The 24800-nt window shown below is 39.0% G+C and overlaps 1 protein-coding gene across 4 annotated transcripts in view; it reads right to left on the bottom strand.

Annotated features, from left to right (window-relative positions):
• The window catches only part of DIP2C (disco interacting protein 2 homolog C), a 589927-nt gene that overhangs the window by 145727 nt on the left and 419400 nt on the right, over positions 1 to 24800 (bottom strand). For all 4 annotated transcript variants that reach the window (XM_027841054.1, XM_027841052.1, XM_027841051.1 and 1 more), the window contains 7 exons: positions 13704 to 13827; positions 12627 to 12736; positions 12323 to 12425; positions 9161 to 9225; positions 5093 to 5186; positions 4777 to 4896; positions 2060 to 2174 (listed from right to left, as the gene is read on the bottom strand). In XM_027841054.1, the coding sequence (XP_027696855.1) occupies positions 2060 to 2174; positions 4777 to 4896; positions 5093 to 5186; positions 9161 to 9225; positions 12323 to 12425; positions 12627 to 12736; positions 13704 to 13827 (731 nt within the window). The remainder of the gene's footprint in view (positions 1 to 2059; positions 2175 to 4776; positions 4897 to 5092; positions 5187 to 9160; positions 9226 to 12322; positions 12426 to 12626; positions 12737 to 13703; positions 13828 to 24800) is intronic.

A 24800-nucleotide genomic window follows, 5' to 3' on the forward strand; every position in this document is an offset into this window, starting at 1 on the left:
AAATTATTCCAGCCCTCTGTCTCTCTTGTTAAGAAAGGTCAGTCTGCAAACCAACAGTTAACATCTCTAGAAGAGATATTATTGGAAAGGGCTCTTCCAGTGAATCTTTTGTGAAGTAGAATCGTTTAGTCATGCAAATCATCTCCCTTAATTTCTCTCCTCTGTAAACTGGGCTTTCTTATGTCAGTTTTTCTTCTTGTATGATCTTATTAGCCGAAATAAAATATAGCTAGGAAGGAAAATTGCTGCACTGGTGAAAGCAAGTTATAGGAAACATTCAAGACCCAAACAAAAATAATGACTGAATTTTTCACATACTCCTTTCCCCTCATTAGTATGGATAACCAAGAGCTATCTGGGTATTTGGCATCTGGGATAATTGATAACTGAAGCTATTTAAGTGACAATGATGATTTAATGTTTGGGGGGGTGTTTCTATTTTTATGTACGGTCAATAGGACTCTATCTTTTCCTCATCCTGAGAATAATAAAACCTTAGCCACCTCCTTCCCAAAGCACTTCAAAAGCTACCTCCATGCTAGACCATTAGGAAGAAGGCAGTGATGGTAGGGTGACTTATGACCAAGGACACTGAGAATACTGTTAGACTTAGTAAAAGCACCCTGGGAGATTTAATGCCCATGCTGAGAGAAAATATGCTTATCACAGACCAGGTCTCTCTTTGATGTGTTATCAAGCTGTTCTGCTGCTCCAAAAATCAGCATTTTTCAAAATGCGTTCAGTGCAGTATTCCAGAGGGCAGAGTTGAAGACAGCATAACAACTTCACGTAAAATGCTTGGATTTGACTGGGCCTAAAGTATTCAACATTTACTTCCTTCCCCCTTCCCCTCAAATTAATGGACAGCAGATGTCAGAAAGTAAACTGTTTGACAACTTTGTACAAAAAACCAAAGCATTTATAAGAAGAAAAGTTATTCTCCACTAGAAAGATAAGTGGTCAGAGGTAATGAACATGTATTTTTTTTCTCATAAAGAAATGTAAACTATCAATGACTATATGAAAGAAAGCTTCAAATCATTAATAATAAAAAATAAAACAATTTTAAAGGTAGAGTTTTCATCTCACACCCACCAGATGGGGAAAGATGACAGAAGATGAAAATGATAAATGTTAGAAGAGCTGGGTGAAGATAAATACTGTTGGTGCAGCTGGGTGGTGGTTCAACAATTCTGGAAAACCATTTAGAATTATACTAAAAAGTCGCTAACATGGGCATATTCTCTGATCCAGCAACACCACTACTAGGCATATATCTCCAAGGAGTTTAAAGAGAATAGGAAGGTCTCATATGTATTATACAAACATACACACACACATCAGTATTTTTTTTTCTAGTAGCAAAGACTGGAACAAAAATGAGACGCCCATCAATGGAGGAATGGATAAAAAAAATTGTGGTGTAAGAATGAAATGGAATATTATTGTGCCATAATAAACTGAAAATATAAAGAATTCAGAGAAACTAGGGAAAGGCTCTTTGAACCGATGGCACATCAAAGTAACATAACCAGGGAAACAGTTAACATAATAACCACAATAACATAATGAAAGCAACATTCATTTCCTCAGAAAAGGAAGGACATTGAAGAAAGCTGTTAAAATGCATAGAAGAGAAGGAAGATCAGTAGGAAATACAGATAGTTAGGACAGCTCTGATAATAACATGTTGAATTTGTTGTGAAAGAGAAGAAGCAAGTTGTATGTGGCACAAATTAATTCACAGCTACTTGTGATTATTCTTTTTTCTGCTTTGCTTTGTGTATGGCAATGCTTGGGCATTATGCAAGTCTTCAGATTCCCTATATTGGATAATAATGACTCAGCAATACAACATTTTGCTAACTCTGAAATCAACCCCACCTGGTAACCATAGCCAAGTCTCCTGCCATTACTTGGTCCTGAAAATGATGAATCTCATTTTCTAGTCTACAAGCAGAGCATTAACACTGATATGATTTGGGGGCTTACGGTTGAGTTAGCTACTTCATCGTGGTTGCTCTACAAGCTGTCTGCTTTAATTAATGTAACCCAATACCTTCGGATGGCCACAGTGAGAGCCTCTGGTGAGCTAGCACAGGGACAAATGACCTCCTGTCGTAAGCCTTTACTTTGGAAGACATTGAGAAATGCATCACAAGAAGAAATAGACCCTGGAGTGGAAAATTCAGAGAAAGAAAAAAAAATCAGACCACTGAAGTAACATGATTTATATATTAAAATATATCATGATATAGGATTTTAAGATGGTGAGACTGAGGTACAAAAGGAATTAGATAAGGAAAAAAATTCCTCCTCTCATAACATTGTACTATGTATTTGACAGTAAGAAATAAAATCTTTTCAAAATTCAACAGTAAAAGGGACCATGACTCATGGACTGAAAAGTAGACTGTTTCCATCTATATCCTCATCATATTTTTTTTTTTTACTGTTTGATATTTTCATTTTTTGTCAAGAAATTGGTCTGGCAATTTTAATAAGCACATTGAAAGGGAGGAGGAGATCTGAACCAAGGCCTCTTCAAAATGAAATGGAGAAAATATTCCTTAAAATGTTTATTGATATAGGTTTTATTACATGAGTTTTATTTACATGAAAAGCATCTTACAGCTTAGTACTTATAGCTTAGTTTTCCTTTGGAATGTTTGAGGCCATCTCATATGTAACTCTCAGACTCTCTGCCTACACACCTCTAAATCTCTCAATGCCTCCTCCTCTCTTTTCCTCATTCCCTCCAATGTGAGAGGAAAAGACAGCCCTCCTTCTTGCTGAAGCTCATGCCTCTCCCTCTCCCCAAAGTGCCATTCTTTTCTGCTCCTCTATGATCCTACCTCAACAATCAGACCTGCTCTCTCATGAATCTTCATTTTCTCCCTGCCAACAAGCTCTTTTTAACATCATCTAAAAAGTTGCTCCATTTTTCTCTACATTTCACACAAACCAACCAAACACAAACCCTTTCTTCAACTCTAAAATTTGACCTAGGCTACTGTCATCTCCCTCCTTAAGTGACCAGCTTCTGGAAAGAACAGAAGTTTGTACTCACAGCTTCCACTTCACCATCAGTCATGCATCCGTGCAATGTGATTTCTGTCTCCACCACTCTAGAAAGAGTTCCTTACAAGGTCACAAATGATCTTATCACTAAAGCCAAAGGCTTTGGTTGTGGTTTTTTTTTTCCTTCCTGATCTCATTCTCATTCTCCTAGCAGCATTTTGCATGGTTGTTTACTTCCTTCTTCCTTATATTATCTCTACCCTTGCACAACATGACAGTCTTGTGGTTTTCCTCCCATTTTTCTGACCATTCCTTCTCTGACTTCTTTTCTGATTTATCAGTCTCTCCCTTCCCTGAAACATGTCGTCCAGGGTTTTATCCTTAGCCATCTTCTCTCTAGATACTGTCTCCCTGGGTGATTATAGTCACTCCGATGTCTTACATTTTTACTTCTATGCAGATGATTTCTGTATCTATATCTCTACCTTTAATCTTTCTCCAGAGCTCCAATTCTACATTTTCATCTGCCTGCTGGATATCCTAGGGACATCTCAAAGTAACATATCTGAAATTCCTCAATGTCCCCATTAAACTTTCACTTCTTTATTTTTGTTGATGTTGATTTTGTTGACCATCATCACCTAGTCAGCTAAAATCATAACCATGAAGTGATCTTTGTCTCTTCCTTCTTCCCCCACCCTTTAATCCAATTAGTTGCCAAGTCTTGTAACTTGTACCTTACAAATACCATATCTTACATTTATGCCCTCTTTCCTACTCCCACTGTGACCATCCTAGTTCAAGTGCTTATCTTATTATCTACACTAGCTTGATAATTTCTAAGTGGTATTGTTGCCTCCAGACTACTCTCCAATCAAACTCTTCCTGCTACCCAAATAATCTTAATATATTCCTTTGATTATATTACCCCTCTACTCAAAAATCCTGAAAAAATCCCTACTGCTTACCTATTAATACATAAACCTCCAAGCCCAGCATTCAAGCCCTCCATAATCTGCTTTTATTCTTCTTGTTCCAGCCTTTTTTTCATACCATTTAAATTCATATACTTTCCATGTCAGCCAAACTGAATTATTCTCCACACGTTTCCCTATTTCTGTGTAGCCCCCTTCTGTCTCTTTGCCTTCTTTGTTCAGAATGGGTTCAGTGTCCATAATGGACTCTTCATCTCTACCACCTCCATCTTCTGAAGCCCTTCCCTTCCTCTAAGGCCCAACTAAGACACTATCACCTCCATTAAGTCATTCCTTAGCTCCATAACTGAAAGTGATCTTTTCTCCCTCAAATTTCTCATAGCAGGTTGCTTAGACATTTTTCTTACCCTCTCCAGTCCCCTTTATGTGATCATTCACAATTAATAACGCCATGCCCTGTGCCTCATTCCATTTAAGAGTCTTGAAAGCATTTGTATCTTGTATAAAAGTAAAAGCATAACACTTTGTTTTAATTTTTATATGTTGTTTCCAAAGCAGAAAAAATTTTGGTTTATTATAGCTTATGTTACAGAGACTAAGTTTGACGCAAGATTTGCTCAAGAAAAAATTAAAAAAAAAACAACTTGCATCCCAAGAAACTTGCAATCAACTTGTCTTGTTAGTATTTGGAAGTTTTGCTTCTTAACCAGATATGGACTAAAAATACAAAACAACACTGAGAGTGGCATTGCCCATAGAATGTGAGGATCTCTACTGGAGGTTTTGTTCCTGAAGGAAGAATTTTGAAGACATTACTTACAGGGGTTTGCTCCATCAGCAACTATCAGCATACGAAGAGAAGAGAGGTTGATATCTCTTTGATCGCGATGTGCGACTAGTGCCCAATGCATGTCCCTGGATTTGACACAAGCCACTTTGGCTGAAAAAAAAATGTTAATGAGAAAGTAGGAAGCTGCCCTGGATCAGGCTACATGTTCCAAGAATAGAAAGGCAAGGAATGGGGCATTATGACTAACTGTATAATAGTAATTATTGACTGCACAGAAATTCTGTGGAAATCAAACTGACGTCTCCTCGTAAAATCTCTGATTGAACTGAGGGTCTCAGGTCCTTACCTTTGTATTGGCAGACCTTCTGTATCCAGGAAAGGGGGTTCACTTTCATTAAGGAATATGGGATACTGATTACATGCATCATATTCATGACACTCTGGAATAAAAATGAAACAAATTCACACGAAATGCACACACGTTGTCTTCAAAACTTTAACAATCAGAGAAGACCCCACCAAATTGGCATGATAAACATGCCAGGACTTTGTAGGAAGAACAACTTAAGCACCTGGTGAGAAATTTACCTTGTAGTGGGTTCCCAAACTACTAGGGCTTACAGCTGGAAGGAACCTTAGAGATCAATTAATTCAATCCCCTTAATTTATAAATGAGGACATTGGGTTCTCTAAAGTGCTGATGGAAATCTCATTCAGGGTTTCTTTCTCTGATCCTGGCTATTACAAGTTTGCAACAATCTTCAACACAAGGGCTTGTAAAGGTCAACAACACAGGTAGTAGAGCCAGAATATGAACCTAGGTCCTTTGACTCTATATTCTGTGCTCTTTGACTCTGCTACACTCAAGTTTTTTGAGCCTCAAGGCGTCCCCAGAGTAAACATCTTGTTGATTCCTCTAGAGGCCCTGAGATCATCCGTGAACATCTTTTTGTTAATCCCTTTGGATACTATTGTAACTGAAAAAGACTGCCAAAAGGTAATCTGGTCTTTTATGCCTCGGGTCTAACTCAAATTCCTCTTGATGACATTTAAGCCCCATTTTTTCCTCCTTTAGGAGAGGAGGTCATCATCCTTTTTATAATATAGCCTTTCACATACTTGAAGCTTGATCTCCTCTACCTTTATCTAATAAGCTCTATTTCTCAACCCCCTAAGCATTCTGGCATTATGCCTTTAATTAAATATAACCTTAAGGAGTGGAGAAGGAGTGGGAGATTTGCTTTAATCATCCAAAGAATTCTTCAGTCTTCCCATATGCTGTGTCAGAGGATGTGTGACCTTACATATAGTGTGAAGGGAAGGAAGAGGAAGAGAAGGAGAGAGGAGAAAAGGAAAGGGAGAGGGAGAGAGAGAGAGAAGAGAGGGGAAGAGAGAGAGAGAGGGAGAGGGAGGGAGGGGGAGGGAGGAAGAGGGAGAGAGAGGGAGAAAGAGGGAGGGGGGGGGGGAGAGAGGGAGGGAGGGAGAGAGTGCGTGATGGCGAACTGAAGTCAATTGTCTACAGCTTTAAGTCACAAAAGCTGGTGCCCAACTTCATTCAGAAGGGGAATTTCTTCATTGGGAATTCTCTATACTAATGAAATCACATGTCAAGTCCAAAAAAGAAATTAAAGACTAAAAGAACAGACTTGTTTTTAAATAGAATATTTAACTGTTTACTATATAGCAGGCTCTCTTACCTACACCAATGGAATTAGAGAACAGATGTGAATAGTATGAAATAGTATATAATTCCCCCCAAATTTATGTTTTACTATGAGATGTTATTTTATTCTTTTTATTTGAATATGCATGAGCCATATTGGGAAAATTCATAGTTTGTAAAATAATAAAGCTGTATTGTGACCATATTATAGAAAACCAACTTAGGAAATAAATTACATGTATAGAGGATATCAAAAAAATCTTAGTGTAGTTTTAAGCTTATTTTGGGATACCCCATATATCTAATAGACATATACATACATGCATATGTATATTTGTGTGTATAAATATGCATGTTTGTGTATATATGTATGTATGAATACATGTGTATAGCTATGTTTAGCTATATCTAGCCATATATATTTATTTATATACAGATAGTGCTTACAATGTGCAAGGCACTGATAACCAACTGGAGAGCTGTCCTATTTCACTATTCAGCTCCCCAGCTTTCTAGCTGAACCCTTCTTTGTTCCCATGCTGAGAATGAGCTTCTGCTTTCAAAGGGATGCAAAGTACTGGCCTAAGGAAGACTATCTTTCCCTCTCCCAGGGGAAAGGTAATTCAGAAGGAATTTCAAAATCCCTTTCCTTCTAGCTCCTGCTATGCTACAGGCTGTCATTCAGTGTGATAATCAACAGAGGCAGTGATGGACTTCACCAAAGGAGATAGAATGTCACAAAGAAGTTAAAACCAAGATTTCCCCCAAATAAATCATAATGTGAACCACAATAACAACAATAACCTTATGATCTTGGCCAAGTCACTTGCCCTTCAGGGCCTCAGTTTCCTCAAATGTTAAATTAAGAGGATTAATGACCTTGCATTTGTAAGGTACTTTAGAGCTCTGATATTTCCTGGTTCATTTATTCATATGGCATTTCTAAGTTCACAAGATCATAGGATCAAAGAATGAGAGTTAGAGGTCATTGGGTACAACCTCCTTATTGTTACAGATGAGGAAACTGAGACTGATAGAGGGTAAGTGACTTGTCTAGGGTCATGGCTAATTAAGTGTCTGAGGCAGTATTTGAATTCAGGGCTTCCTGAATCCAAGCCTAGAATTTTCTCTACTGTGCCACCTAACTGCCTCATTACAAAGCCTTATACCTACTATCTCAATGAATCCTCACAACAACCCTGGGAGATTGTTAATCTATTAATTTCCTCATGTAGATAATGGGCATAATGAAGTTCAGAAAAGATGACCTGTCCAAGGGCCCACAGCAAATCACCTATATACAGGGTGACCCAAATATCAGAGTATCCCTAAGACTTTTGGGACACTCCATATAATGAAGAACTGAATGCAATGTTCATGTAAAACAGTGAGCTATTTTCATTAGTTCTACTAAATCTTATTAATCAATGTTATAGCCAGAGGAGAAATACAGAATGTTAATAAAGAAGTAAGTTAAGGCTGGTTTTGGCACCTGCATAATGCAATAAGATAGTATGATAATATGATATAACAATATGATAACAACCGCTGGCAATTACATAGTGCTTTGAGATTTGCAAAGAATTTTACAAGCATTAATCTTATTTGAGCCTCACAGAAAACCTTGTGTGGTAGATAGTGCAAATATTATCCCCATTTTTCAGAAGAGGAAGCAGAGTTGGAGAGGTTCACTGACTTGCCTATGCATGCGTACACACACACACACACACACACACACACACACACATGCATGCACACACACACAGGTGGTGTCTGTAGTGGGATTCACTCCTGACTCTTAGGTCCGGCACAATCTCTGTTCTGCCTCTCACTATTTGGATCAATTCTGGTTGAATGCCTTGGACAATGAACTTCACCCTATCATTTTATTTATCCTCTACTCTTCATGGAATAATTGTAAAAAATGTTAGGGAGGGGTGCAGAAAAAAGAAGGAAGTGAAAATTCTTACACATGAAACAGGCATGCAATGGTTTCTGGGTGGTTACGCTAAACATGTTTTTAAATGCTACCAGCTAAACAAATAAATAGGCTTATTTCTCTCCCAACATACTTTCATTCTGGAACTCTCATCATCCATCAGTTGACATCCATAATAATAAGATACATATTTCTGTTCAACTCATGCTGAGTTTTCATCAGAAAATGGGGAAATTAAATGCTAGGCATTTTCTTTCCCTTTTCTTCCTCTTCAGCATCATGGAACACTGGATCCTCCAACATTCATAAACACAGAATCTTTTTTTTTTTAAGATGGCATAAGGGAAGAGTCAAGGAAAGTTTATCCCAAACAGATTCATGGGAAAGTAAACTGAATATAAACAAGCAATGGATGACATTATTTCCTGCTCTGAAAAACAGCATGGTGGGGGGCGGGGATGTTCATTTGTTGAACTACAAATGGGTGTAAGAAAGGCTCCCCCCAGCAGCTGTAATCTCAATATGTGGGTCAGTGACTAAAATCTGTTGCCACTGAAACCAGCTTGGTTTTACTGCCTGGTAAGGAGTTGAACTAGCTGACAATGTGGGTCTTATTTTCCTTTAAAAGGCAATAATTATCTTTCTTAAAAATGTGAAGGAAAGTAGGTTATCATGAATCCAACCACAAGCCAACATCCTTCCGGTTCTAAGAACCTCGAGGAGGGACATTTGTAAATATGTACAGCCATGAGGCTGGAGCGGCACAGGGAAAAGAAGGGGCATGCGGGGGGTGGGAGTCATCACATACTCACCGTCAGGATCCCATGCCAGAGGCCAACATCCTTCTTGAAATCTAATACATTCACAATTGTTTCAGCTGTGCAACCAAAATACCAAAAAGACATTACTTGTTACAGCCCAGCACAGAGGCAAAAGCAACTTAAAAGCAAAAGGTAAATATGAGTGACGCACTAATGTTAATTCAGCTTATTTTCACAGAAAATCTGATGCTCCCAAACAGATTCTGAAAAAAAAACAAAACATCCTTTATCCCTTTAGAACCCTTGCTTTCACAGGAGAAGCTAAATCACTAGCAGACTTTGGACTGGTCCAGCTATGAATTAGTGTAGGAGATGAAATGGAAAGATGGGGGCAAGGTAGGGAGTGTTAACGAGGACAACAACAGGGATTTTCTTCCCCCTATTAAATGTTACAGAACAGCAGATTCCCCAAAATTCATAAACACTGAATCATATTTATATAAAAAAAAGGCATGATGGAAAAAATGAGGAAAGTTTATTCAAAAGAGATTCATGGGAAAGTGAACTCTACATAAACAAGCAGTAGATGACATTATTGCCTGGTCTGAGAAACTAACAGCAAGAGAAAAAACAACTAAAAAAAAAACACCCCAAACTTGTCCAATCTTCATCAAAGTACAAATGTATGTGGGTGGGCAGCAGAAATGGTGATTTGAAACTTAGGTGTTATGGCTTCCAGCTATCATTAAAATATAGAGAAGATAAGAGATAGGGCTATTAATAATATTCTGCTTGTGAAATCACAGTGATCAAACGAAAAAACCCCACACTTTTAAGTGCCTGCTATATGCCAGGTACCATCCTAAGTCCTGAGAAGACAAACATCCAAGTGAGACAGTTATTCTCTGCAAGGACCTTACATTCTACTTAAGGATTATAAAGCGTTTACAGATAAGTAAATAGAGAATAAATAGGCAGTGATGGGGGGAGGCACTGACAATTAGAGGAATCAGAAAAGGCCTTTGGAAAGAAGTGGCACATGGGCTTAGCCTTGAAGGGAGCTAGGGATGCCAAGAAGCAGAGAGGCGAGAAGAAGAGCATTCCTGATACAAGGTACTGTCTATACAAAGGTATGGGGGCAGGAGAGGCCATGTCATGTACAAGGAAGAGTTAAGTATGCCAGTTTGGTTGGAGTGCAGGGTGTCCACTTTTCTTCCTTAAGAGACTATTATGTCATCAGATTAGGAAGGGAGCCTATAGGCAGACTAGGAAGGGCTTTAAATGCCAAAAAGAAGAGTTATAATTTATCCTAAAGGAAATGGGGTACCACGAAGACTTCTGGAACAAGTGAGCCATGTGATGAGACTTGTGTATGCCTTAGCAATATCAATTAGGCCTAAGACTGGACGTCATAGCACATACCTAAAGTCCCCGCTTCTGGGGAAGCTGAGACTAGTGGATCACTTGAGCCCAGGAGTTCTTAGCTACCGTGGGTCTAAAGAAAATGTGGTATCGTCACTAAGTCTAGCATGAATACGGTAGGTCTCTGGGACCAGAAGGTCACCAGGCTGTATAAGGAGGGGAGAATCGCCTCAAGTTGTAAAAACAGAGCAGGTCAAATCAGTACTAATCTGTACTGGGATTTGAGCTTCTGGGTAGCCACTGCACTTAGATCCTGGGCTAGACAGGTAATCCCAAGCTCAAGAAAAGAAATGGTAGCTATGTGGATGATATCTTGGAGAAAAAAGACTAAAGACAGGGAGGCCCATTTCCTTTGCAGGAGTCCAGGAGAAAGGTTCATGAGAGCCTGGGCTACTGTGTCTTATGTGAACAGAGAGAAAGGGACAGACGCTAGATGTTATGTTGAAGAGACAGAAGTAACAAGACCTGGCAACTGGTTAAATATAGGTTGTGGGGAGGTGAGAAAAAGGAAGAATTCCCATATGATCCTAAGGTTGAGAACCTGAGTGATGGGACGCATGATGGTGCCCTTGACAAAAGATCTGAAAACATTTTCGCTACTTCCCTATTTGTTCTAGGTGGCCTATGACCGAACTCCGTAGGCATTTACTAAAAAATAATATACCTTGACTTCATACTGTAGTCTGTATTATATATTCTTAGTTATTATGCTTTACAGAACTCTTCCATGGCACCCCTATTTTGCAGATTAACAATCAGAGGAATGTTTATGCATGTTTTTGCAGAGGGATTTTTTCAAACAAATATTTTTCAGCAGATGGATAAAGAAAGAGGAAGGAAGAGAATAGAAGAGAAAGAAGGACAGAAGGGCTACACGAGGAGAATATCACTAAAAATCACCTTGGGGACTCCTGAGAGGTAGAAGTAATATAGAATGTTTGTCTCTGTGAGAGTAATTTTTCCAGTAAAGGATTCTAAGTCATAGATTCTTAAAGTTGGTTTTTTTTTTAGAAATAACTTGGTTTTTTATCCCATAATATCAACATTGTAATGAAAAACAACCCCGAAAGGTTTAAGAACTCTGATTGATGCAATGATTAACCATGACTCCAGAGCACCAAAGATGGTGCCCACTACCAAGTGTCATGCTTATGACAGAGAGGTGGTTTACGCAAGGTGATGAATGAGACATAAATTTTTTGCACATGGGCAACGTGGGAATTTGTTTTGCTTGACTATGTCTATTTGTTACACAGGTTTTGTCTTTCTTCTTTTTTCAATTTGGGTAAGGGGGGAGAAAATGGGAGGGAGTGAAAATTAATGCTTTTTAAATGAAAAGAAATGAAAGTTCAAATTTTTTTTTCTAAAAAAGAAATAATCTGGTTCATTGATTTTGTTTTATAGATTGAGGAAAGTGAAGACGAAATAGGCACATGACTTGCCCAAGTCACCTTGCTATTAAGTGTCAGGAGTGGAGACTAGAACCCAGTGCCTTGATTCCCAATGATGCTTTTCCTCCTTTACCATAATGCTGCCTCCTAGCTGTGTTTATTCTTCCACTTTTCCCATTCACTCTCTGATAGGGACCAATGGATTTGCCCAGGGAAGCCAATTCAGGAATGCAACTACTGAATTCCTGAGATTACATTGGGCAAGAATCCGACACTATCTGATTCTAGCAGAAGTTAACAAATCACTCCCAGGAAACATCAAGAGTCAAGTGGAAGCCATAATCCCAGACCCAGGGAAGTCACATCTTTGCAGGAGATGCTCTTGGGTGCAGGCCTGTACCTTCGGTGTAGCCACACGCCTGGGTGAGGGCTTGACAGTGCGTGAGCAGCGCAATTCTTGTCACAGTCACCCCAAGCACACTTCCATCTTTACAGGTTTTATACTAAAATAGAAAAAAAGGGAAGATTAAAGAACATGCATGGCAGAGTTGTGTTAGGAAACGATAATAACGAGATTTATCTCACAGCTATTTCCAATAGTATGTGCTCCTTGCTCATGGGACTTAAAAACAATCATAAACACACATGATTAAATACCCCAAATATCCATTCAGCCAAGTAGGAATGGATCACATCTTACTTACCTCAATATAAGCAGTGTCGTTATTTGCATCCTTGATGTGTGGGAACCAATCCCGAGGAGGTTTAGAAAGATGCTTAGACTCTGTGACGAACCATAAGAGCTTTGGCCAACCTTGGGAATAAATGACAAACATCTTTATGGTTGGCACTCACCTGAAAGGGAGTACGGCATTTTAAAAAAAAAACAAACCTTGGTGAGGATTTTTCTGTCTGTATGTTGCTCTTCAAAGAATATTTCAAACTACACTAGGCATATTTAATTCAATTTTTAAAAATTCAGTACCTACTACGTACCAAATGGTGCCCCAGGCTCCAGGCATGTAAAGGTAAAAATTAAACAGTCCCATATATACATGTGTGTACATGTATATAGGCAATACGTGTGTATATACATATATACACGCTATATATATATAAACATGTATATTACATACATGTGTATATGTTTGTGATATATGTTTCACATTTACTTATTAGGGTACCTGTTGTTCATATACAATATATCTCTATAAATATGTATGTGTGTGTTACAAATATCAATATATACATACATACACACAGATATACATATATATACACACACAAATACAAAATGACTTCATGAGGGGAAGACAGAAGCACTAAAAATAAAGGGAATGAAGGAAGGTCCTTGAAGGAAGTGAAGCTTGAGCTGGGCCTTGAGGAGACCTTGGGATTCCAAAAGAAAGGGAAAGGTAAGAGAAAGCACATTCTAGCCACGGGGGACAAAATCATGGAGGTAGGAGATGGGATGTCCAGGACAGGGAACAAAAAGTAGGTCAGTTTGGCTAACCTGGAACACCTGAAGGGGAATAATGTGAAAATAGTCTGGAAACACAAGTTGAGGCTAAGCAGTGAAGAGCTTTAAGTGACAAATGGAGGAGTTTGTCATTTATCATATAGACAGATAAAAGCTGATGCTTCTGAAATAGGAAAGCGAGAGGAAGAGATGTGTATTCTGACATGCTCGGTCAATGAGACTTTTTAAATGCTTGGAATATAGAAATTAGATCATTGAACCCCCAAACAGTGACTCAGAAGTGAATATATGACTGCCTTACCTTTAAACTGTGGTATCTCCCCCGTTGGGCTTTTTGGCAGTCCTTTATGGCAGGCATCGCTAGTCAAGGCCACAGTAACTCCACAGCTTCCAAGTAAAAACCCTATCTGTTGACTTCCTGCATCCTGAGAGAAGAGAACAAAGAGGAGACAATAATGTTTAAATGTGCTGTGAAGAACTTACAAGGTCCATGTCCCCTTTGCTATAATTAGTATAAATTACATTCTGAGGCCCCCAAAGCAGAAAACTATACTCTTACGATTGAAACCTACCATTCACGTCATCCTGGCAGAGTTGGATATATATATATATATATATATATATGTGTGTGTATCTATATATAAATATATATATTTAGTTTTTAATCTGTTAACTGGTGAAGTGACTGAGGAGATTTCTGCCATTTCCAATCCCAAAACAGTAAGGCCAAGACAGCACAATACGGGAAAGAGCACTGGACTTGGCATCTGGATATCTGGATTCAAATCTCAGCTGCCATACTTACCATGGGCAGAGCACTTAACACCTCTCAGCCTCAATTTTCTTAGTTGTCACAATAAATAACACTTGTGCTACCTCTGTTAAAGGGTTATTTTGAGAAAAGTGTTTTACACACCTTGGGGCATGACATAAATGGGAACTTTTATTATGCCATATTCTCTTCTTTTCCTGAGGCTATAACTTTCATGTTTCTCATGAAATAACTTTTGCACATTAAATGGTCTCCTGGTGGAAAATATTTTGGTCTAGGATTGATTCTGGCAACCTGTAAATAGGGATGGGCAGACTCCAGAAGCCTGATTTATGAATGCCCCTTACATAAAAATGGTCACCTGAGTCAGGGACGCATTTCTCTAGCTTGCAGGGCCTCAGGAACTGTGTTTCTTTTTTCCATGTCAGTCTTGCTAAGGATGTTCCTTGCAATACTACCAAACCTACCTCCAACATCCCATTTCTAAAGAGAACCCTATCTCACAGCACCTAGAGCCCCAGGAAGCCCTTGCAGATGTAGCCAACTCCATCCAATCTAGTGCCCTTGTGTCCCTACATCCTCTTGATGGACTCTCCTGTCCCCAGGATCCCCTGACACAGGACTTTAAAGGAACAGTGACCAAACTCCCTCATATTCCCTGGAGGCCCATACATGTCTCTTCCCCAGCCCCTGTGGTGGCTGCTGCTGGAGCATCCATCCCCCTGCTCCAGCTAGAGGTCCTCTACTTATGATGACCACCACATCAAAGGAAAGGGAGAATAAAACCCATTTAACTTCCAGCAACCAGAGCACTTGGGGAATGGTGAGAAAGAAGTGAAAGAAGCCCTGCTGATGAGTAGCTGAGAGAGGGTATGGAAAAGGGAGAAAGATTCTCCTCTAAGAAATTGGAGCAAGGGAAATTGTTAATTTAGTCCCCATATTCCCATAGGGAAAAAAGATAAACTACTGTACACTTATCTACCTTTGGCCCCAAGGGAAATATTACTATGAGAAGTGTGTAGAAGTTGCAGAAAAGATACAACTTTAAGGCCTATATCCCGAAAGAGATTTAAAAAAAGGAGGAAAATGACCCAGAGGTAAAAAAAAAATTACTGCAGCTCTTTTTGTAGCGACAAAGAACCAGAAATTAAAGGGCAGGGCATTAAGTGGGAAATGGCTGAAGAAATTATGGCAGATAAATGTTGTGATGGAATACTACTGTGCTACAAGGAATGATAAAGATGATAGCTTCACAATTTGGAACTATGCCCAATGAGCAACCAAATACATACCCTTTGATGCAGCAATAGCACTACTAGGTTTGTGTCCCAAAGACAACATAAAAAAGGGAAAACTACCTTCATGTGCAAAAATATTTATAGTAGCTCTTTTCATGGTGGCAAAATATTGGAAGTTGAGGGGATGCCCATCAACTAAGGAATGACTGAACAAGCTTCACAAACTATTGTGAAATAAGAAATGATGAACAGGCAGATTTCAGAAAAATCTGGAAAGACTTGTACAAACTGATGCAAAGTGAAATGAGCAGAACCAAGAAAACATTGTACATGTTATCAGCAACATCATATGGTGACCAACTATGAATGACTCAGCTCTTCTCAGCAACACAAGTACAAAGGATTCACAAAGAAAAATGCTGTCAATATCCAGATAGAGAACTGATAGACTGAATTCAGATTGAAGCATATTTTTCTTTCATTTACTTTATCTTTTTTGTGTTTTTTTTCCCTTTTGATCTGTTTCTTCTTTCATAACTGTGACTAATATGGAAGTATATTTTACATGACAGCACATGTATAACCTATATGAAATTGCCTACCATTTTTGGAAGAGGGCCGGGGAGAGAGGGAGAAAAATTTAGAACTCAAAATCTTGTAAAAATGAATGCAAAAACTTGTTTTGACATGTAATTGGTAAAAAAATAAAATGCTATTAAAAAAGAAAATGATAGCTTCAGAGAAACCTGGGAAAACTTGGATGAACTGATGCAAAGTGCAGTGCGTAGAGTCAAGAGAACTCTTTATACAAGAGTATCAATATTAGAAAGTCAAACAACTTTAAAAGACATAATTCTAAGGAAAGCAATAACCAACTATAATTTAAGAGGACTAAGGTGATAAACTAAACACACAGAATGAGATACACATTTCTGGACATGGCCAATGTAAGGGCTTGTTTTGCTTGACTAAGCATATTTCTTATAAAGGTTTTGTTTTGTTTTCATTTGGGGTGAGGTGGGACAGAGGGAAAATAAATGCTCCTTTATTGGGGGAAAATCTTTTAACTAAAGAAAATTAAATTTTAAATTAAAGAAATTAAAGAAAAAATCTTTTAAAGAAAAATCTTTTAATTAAAGTTATGGAGATACAAATGGTGGCACATTAAGATTCCAAATTATTAGAGCTGCTCAAATGTAGACTAGATTGCCTTAATGAGTTTCTCATCAACGAGGTCCCGAAGAAGAGGTTGCATGACCAGTCATGAATATTGTAAGGTGTCTTCCTAATCAGGTATAGGTTGGAGGAGATGCTCACTGATGCCAATAGATCAAGACTCAATAAACTATCATTAAGTGCCAACTGTGTGCCAGGTACCACAGTGGCAAAGATAAGAATAAATAGTCCTGCCTTAAGAGAGCTAATATTCTACATATTTCTCCAGGGAGACAAGTCCATATAAACACAATGTGATCTTCTTTTGAGAGGAAGGGCACTAGTAGCTGGGGGAGTTCTAGAACAAAAAGTAGAGGTGAGAGGGAGGCCGTTCATTGAATGTGTTTAGTGCTGGCCACAAAGAAAGGTAAAAGAGAGGAAGGTGCTCTATTTTGTAGGGTGCTCTATTTCTGGATCTCTGAAAAGACAGTGTGAGGCATGGGAAGGAGCAATGGATTTGAAATCACAACCTCCAGTTCCAATCCCAGCTCTGCTGTGGGACACTAGATAAACCATGGAATCTCTCTGCCCTCAATTTCCTCATCTCTAATGGGAGGGGTCTCGACTTTAAGATGTCTAAGATATCTTGGAGAGCTGAATCTATGATTCCCCTCCATTCCCAAGCATACCCAATTCAATACACAGCTGTGTGGATCCTTCATAAGTCATAAATGACACCTGGGGGCCCATCACATTCCAGATCTCCTAACTGGCACAAAATTTTGGAAGATAAGTCCAGTAGTGATTAAATGCAGGTCCTTTGAGAACCGGACTATAAGCCCTTGGGAACACATAGATAGACTAGAATAGTAAATGTGATGTGGAGCCAGGAAGACTTGGGTTCAAATCCAGCTTGGGCAATTGTTAGCCACGTGACCTCAAGCAAATTTCTTTACCTCTCAAAATCTCAATTTTGTCATCTATGAAATGGAGATAATAACAGTACCTGCCTCGTGCAGTTGTTGTGATGATCAAATAAAAGAATATATGTAAAGCTCTTTGCAAATCTTAAAACACTGAATACTATTATTCTTTATTATTATTGTTATTTATATTTAGTATTTATATAGTACCTTAAGATTTGTGAAATGCTGTACATATATGATCTCATATGACTTTCACAACAACCTTGTGAGGTAGGTGCTCCTATTATATCTATTTTATAGGTAAAGAAACCAAGGCAAACAGAATTAAGTGACTGGGCCCAAGGTCACAGAGCTAGTAAGTGTCTGAGGCAGGGTTTGAATTAAAGTCTTCCTGATTCCAATAGCACCTCTTACCTACACAACAATATTATTATTGTTTGCCAAAGGTTCAAAAATTCAGTTCAATAGATAAAAAGAAAGATTTCAGTTCCAGGTATTGTTTTGCTGGCTTTTTTTCCCCTGAGCACTAACTTACTTTCAAGTGAGTAACACTATAATTCATTATACTTTGGGGATAAAATCAGCCTCCTGGAGCAAGAGGAAAATTAAGTTACCAAGTATGTGTAACTCAGCAAAGGTGGAAATGGACACACTTTAGAAGCCATCTACTTTTGCTACATAAAGGAGTTTCTTTTATGGGCATTTACTTGCAAAGAACAGAGAAACACATTATAATCCTATCCATCAGGTCCTTGAAATGACTTAGGGTCATGGATCCTCATAGCTGCAATTGTCAGTACATTTCCTGCCAAGAACAATATCTGTCCTCCAGAAGCAGAACTCGGCCCCTGTGGGTTGGCTCAGGCTTTGCCCAGGAGCACCCTGTGATTCCATCATGCCCTGGCCTAGGAGGCTGACAGTGTTCTACCAAGTCGTTCCTACTGGGCAGATTCCAGAAAGCCAGGATGCTTGCCTGCTGTGTTGACACCAACTCCCTGAGGGAAGGAAAATGCTCCCTAGGGCTCTGTGCATACCTCATCCTCCAACCCTAACTCTTGAACAGAATGATCTACAACACAGGGCCCAATATTCTGACTGGGGCTCTATTTCAGGGGTGGTTTACCCAGAGCCTATATGAGAGCAGGAAGATTTGGAAAAGCCGGCAAAGAACTTGGGGAAAGAGGAGTAAAGGATATAGCCAGGGTGAGCGGGTGGAATAAACTCCCAGGGTGCACACTACCTTGACCTTCAAGGGATTGGCCATGTGCATCCTCCTGAAAGCAAAGACATTGTTGACATATGGGGCTTTCCTCTTTTAGCAGCATATTCAGCTGCAGTAGGGCCAAATGACCCCTTTCCATATATGTATGGAAATATGCCTATTGCTACCACTGGCTCCCCTGCTGGATTTATATTTTTAACATTCTGTGTATCTTGTAACATCTCCTGCCAACTCATCTTTCTGATAGGAATCCTGCAAAAAGGCATCACTCCCACTCAGGCCCCATAACCATTAAGTATCCTTATTAGGGCTAGGTTTAAGCAGATATGAGGGAAACAAGAGTCTGGGAGAAACTAGGATAAAAGGGAGCTCACAGGTGTCTCATTTGTACAGAAGCAGGATTCCATCTCTCTTCCACCAAATCCTATCAAAGCATTATCTAGCTCCTTTTTTGTTTCATTTTATTATTTATTTATTATTTGCATTGTTTTTATTTTATTATTATTTTTACATTTTTTTATTTTTTACATTACAGAAACGTAAGCTCCTTGAGAGCAAGACTTATTTTCCTTTTTGCTTGTGTTTGTTTCACCAGCACTTAGCACACAGTAAATGCTTAATAAATGCTTGTTATCTACTTACCTACCTACCTGTCTAGTCCAGCTTATCTTCTAAGTCAGCCTAACCACAATGATTATGCCACTCTGGTACCCACAGAACAATATGTAGTTAGACCTAATTTAAGATGCTGACTTTCATTTCTCCTGGCACATCAAGGGCACTGAATAAATATTTATTATTAACTTCTGGGATGTTCAAAAAGTTAGAACTTAGAAATGTCTAGTACTATTGTCTTTTCTAGACAGATCAAATTCCAATAGGAAAAAAGACTGGGAATGTAGTACTCTCTCCATAAGCTTCAATCCACATATCTGAATCTGTAACTCTGTGCTTTGGGGACAGATGTCCTGTGTGTGTGTGTGTGTGTGTGTGTACAGGTGTGTGTGTGTGTGTGTGTGTGTGTGTGTGTACGTGTGTGTATACTATATATGTATACACACATATATAGGTGTGTATACATATATAATCTATATATAGATATATGAGGATATATATGTGTGTATATATATATACACACACATATATATATACAGAGAGAGAGAGAGAGAGAGAGGGAGAAGAGAAGAGAGGAGAGGAGCCCCCAACCCCTCTCCTTCCAAAAATCCCCCTTTCCTTGCTGGGGAAATCCACACATCAGACTGAGGACAAAGAAACAATGAACAGCTATTTACTAAGGAAGACAATAGTTAAAAATCTGAAAGGAAAACAAAAGGCTTTGCTACACAAATACTCAATATGGAAAGAAAGTATATGGCACAGGGCAAAGAGTGCTGCACTTATAGCCAGGAAGATCTGGACTCCCATTCTATGCCTGACACTTGGTCACTTGTGACCACAAGAGTCTCCATAACCTCATTTGTAAAACAGGGATAATAACAGCCAAAATGCATACATCATAGGGTTGGGGAAAGGCTCAAATAATGTATGTAAATTAAGCATCAGTTGATTGACCAAGAAGCATTTACAGGCACCTGTAATGTGTCAGGTACTGTGCTAGAGCATCAGACAGTCATGGAGAAAACAGGACCAAAAGAGACCTTGTAGTTGTCTCAACCACCTACTTGCCACAGTCTAGAAGGACTACAAGTCTTTTCAACTCATTCTACATGTCATTAATAGCATCATCATCCTCATTCAAATAGTGGTGAGTATCTATCTCTGCCTGTCACTTGTGAAACCAGGGTCCAATGCCTGCCATGTAGGAGAAGAGTGATTTTGGAAATCATGGTGGAACAGAAGAGGGGATGGCTTTTGGAGTCAAAGTCCCAGCTCTGTCATTTACTGTCTCCATGACTTTGGGTGAGTCACTTAACTTTTCAGGGCCTCAGCTTCATCAACTAAGTTCTAAGGTACTCTCTGCTCCAAATCTATGCTATTAAAAACAGGCAAAGGGGAATGTGTCTACCTCTGTTCAGTTCCTGTCCATTGATGTTGACGATCTTGACTTTCTCCCATGGAAATAAAGCTACTGGGTTCTGAGTCTAAAGACCTGGGTTGAAAACTTGAATCTACCCTTTGTTACCTGTGTGACTTTGGGCATGTAATTTCATGAAACTTATGATCACATGATTCTATAGACTGGCCTTTGATGACAGCTAAGCAAATATGAAAAGCTAACAAACTTTACAATGCTTTACATGTCAAAGGCACCTAGCATGTGCTTCCTGAATTGAAATGAATGACAGATACACACTCAAAAGTTCTTCAGACAGCTTGGTGACATTTATCTCTATTTACCAAAAATGCCATTACAGAGATCAGCAAAATTAAAATCATTCTTCCTACACACAAACACATTCATGAAAACTTCCTTTTCTTTTGAATAAAGCTTATCAACTATTTTTATTTTTACGAATATCTAGACTCATCCTTCATCCATCCATCACCTCCTACCCTCAAACCTACTTCAGATGGAAACTGAAACTACCAAAAAAATACCCTAGACAAATTATGTCATTTCCCAGAAAATATTTCCTTGTATTGCAGCTACCATGTCAATGACTTCTCAAATGCCCACATCAAGTGGACGATGAGCATGGCCATGTCACTATGCTCTATAACCTCATTCCACTTCTGTTCCATTTCTTCTCTCAGAAAGCATCAATCACATTTCAGCAGGGTTGCCTCACTAATGAGTATAAAAGTAACAGGATGAAGCTTCTTCCCTGGATTTGGGGTTCCTCCAAAGTCTCCTCACTAGTCTCATGTCTACACCATTCCATATCAACCAAGAAACTGACATAGGCTGCCATAATGAAAAGATTGACTTTAAATGCCCTGCTCTGCCGAGTCAGCGTAGAGTGAAGCGCAGATTGATAGGCACTAAGTTTGACTATCATTGCAGTCACTACTTGGCTGGTTCAGAGAAACCCTGAATAAGACAAATTTCCAAGCTAGAAGCTGCCAAATTCTGCTACCCTGCTCCGGGCCTCCTCAAAATTAGAAGAGCTTGCCCTTTCTGTACTTTTTCCTCCCCTTAGAACCCCAGAGTTAGCTTCTGCCTTTGCTTCCCTTATCAAAACCTACTCTCAGAGAAGAACTCGAAAAAAATGATAAAATTAATCATATTAAGGTATAACTGACTGAGAAGGTTTGTAATGTTAACCTTCTGAGGGAGACGTGCATTTAAAAAAAAGACAAAATCTTAAACTGAAGGAATAAGGCTCAAAGAATGAGGAGGAGGAGGAGTAACAGGAAGAAAACTAGATTCTTACTTATACACGGGCACTCCTGGTTGGAATTAACGTCTTAAGGTGTTGGTGTAAGCCATACTTGGATTTGGTTGGCAAGGTCTTGAAGACCTCTTCTGAGAGAGTGACCCTGTCTGAGGGAAACTGTTAGTCATGGAGTGGGAGGGGTTGGCCTGGTTAGTGTTGGATTGAAGGCGAGATCTAAGGATAAAGTCAAAGAGCAGTGCATTGGTCTAGTGATACAGGTCAAAATCTTGTCGAGTTGTAATAATGCTCCCCCTTCCTGATCCTCCTCCCCAAAACCCATCCCACCCCCTCAGCCCTCAACACCAAATTCCCTCCTAGGTATTACTCCACTACATCTGGTTTATGTAGGGCAGCTGGAGAATTGAGTCAAAGAGGTGGGGGGAGGTAGAAGGAAGGAAATGCTCTTTGCTATAGGACACAGACAGGTTTCATGATCTTACACATGCAACATGTTTGAGGACCTGAAACAGATCTGTGTTAGCTCTGCCAGATATGCTGAACTGCCATAGATCAGATGGCCTAACTCCTGGGATTGATTCCTGTCTCTAAAGGAAGCATACTAAAACATTGATGGCTAGGAAGAAACACAACCTCAAGATCAAATTTTTTCTTTCTTTGCTGGTATCTTCTCCATTGACCCAAATGTACTGAATTCTTGATGTCTCTGCAGTGTGTATTTAACTTTGCCCTGCTTTTGTGGTTGTCCGATGGATGTCCTGGCGCCTGACCTTGGCCCAGCGGCCTCAGCTGGCTTTCCAGGACTTATGTCCTCCAGATTCCTGACTACCTGCTTGTCCTGAGCTCTGGTCCTCATAGAAATCCAAAAACTGCTCAACTATCTCTTAATCCAGCTTGACTGCAGGCTTCCTGGTATACCTCTGGTAATGGCCCACTCCCAGGACTACCCCATTTATTACTCTGCTTTGCTAGCCTTGTCCTGCAGGCGCTGGTACTAGCAGCCAGCTTCAGTATTCACACCAGATTTTCTTCAGAATCAGCAAGCTAGAACCGGGGAACTCGGGCCTCTTTTAATGAATCTATTAGAAGCAGGATATTGAAACAGAACCTATGAGATAGCAGAATATGGCTGAGAATATCTGCATAGATTAAAAATGTGGTTTGTTAAAAATTGAGAAGAAAACTACTAGCAATTCCATTAATTAACATCATGTATAGTATTACAAATATTTATTACTGAAGACAACCTCTTAATCAAAGAATAAAATTCACATTTATTAAGCTCCTACTATGCACCAAGATAGATGCAGGAGAGACAGAGACAGAAATAAAACAATCTTTGTCTCCAAAGAATTTATTGGAGGAAAACCATATATGTATATAGGTAATTATAAGGGAATATTTGGGGTGTAGTCAATAACTTGGGGGGGAAAGGAAAAGATCTCTTATAGGAGGTCCTCAAGTTGAACTTATGATTTTAATTCCTCAAGATAGGACCGTAGATCTAGAAGTAGAAGGGAACTCGGGGCCATACAAATCAACCCCCTGATTTTTCAGATGAAGAAACTGAGGCCTAAGGAGGTGGTGACTTTCCCAAGGACACACAAGTAGTAAGTTTCCGAGGCAGGATCATCACTATGTGAAAACATTGCCTTGAAGCCATCTCTACTAGAAAACGCAGTGTGCTAAATGCTAGAATGCTTAAAGGAAATTCAAACACATTACTATTCACAAGTAAACCTAATGAAAGAACAAAGCTTTGGTCTAAACAAACAAGCGATTATAGCTGAGAACAGATGGAAACAGGACCCTAATTTTGTAAATGTGTTCACTGATTTTTCCAGTGAACAGTACCTGAAATTCTATTGTATCCATCTTCTCTTGACCATACAACACTGTATAAATAAAAGTATATTTCTGTGCCTTCAACTAGTTAATTACAGGAGGAACATAACCAAGTGGAAGATAGAACTAATGATTTAGACATCAAATATTAACACCCATGAGAGTAATTTTTTCCCCTTACATCATTTAAGTCCTTTAGAAGAAGATAAGATGTTTACATTGCTTTTCTTACAGAGCATATGTCTGCAGAGGCAAAGCAGTTAATAGTGACTACAACCACATAGGAGAAAACAGAGGAGAGGATGGCTTATTGCTGCCATTTTGTCTAATAAAGGCTACATCTAAAAAGACATTGTGAGCAAGATTAGACTAACTCCACAGCCAAAAAAAAAAAAGAGAAAGAAAAAAAAGGTCAACCAAATTTCCATCAACAGGCAGTTTCTCCGGAGGCTCAAGTCTCTGTCCCTTTCAACACCAAAGGATTCAACTTACCCCAGAGTCCACCTGGTAACTGCCCTCTGCTACAGAGCTAACACACACCTAGCTATTCCTTGGCACTTGAGCCAAATGGATACACACTCAGATACTATTTTAATCTTTTTCGTTAGAGTTTAAAGGCTTTGGAAATAAAGAGCTTGGGTTCTGGTTCAAATTGTTTCAGTGGGTGTCTTTAAAAAAAACACCTTAAGTTTGACTAGAAATTCACAGTAGTGAGTTAGTTAGTAAGTTAATATCTAGGTTTACTTTGGTCTAGAGCTAAGAAAATTGGTATTGTTCATTTTTGTTTTCGTTTGGTTCCATTTAAGTTCCTGGTTATAATTCAATCCAATTCAATTAGTATTTATTAAGAGTATCCTATGTGCCAGACACTGTACTAAAGGTTAGGGATCTGAGATAGATAGATAGATAGATAGATAGATAGATAGATAGATAGATAGATAGAT

This window comes from Vombatus ursinus, unplaced genomic scaffold, assembly GCF_900497805.2.
Source record: "Vombatus ursinus unplaced genomic scaffold, bare-nosed wombat genome assembly UNPS02014852.1, whole genome shotgun sequence".
Taxonomy (NCBI): domain Eukaryota; kingdom Metazoa; phylum Chordata; class Mammalia; order Diprotodontia; family Vombatidae; genus Vombatus; species Vombatus ursinus.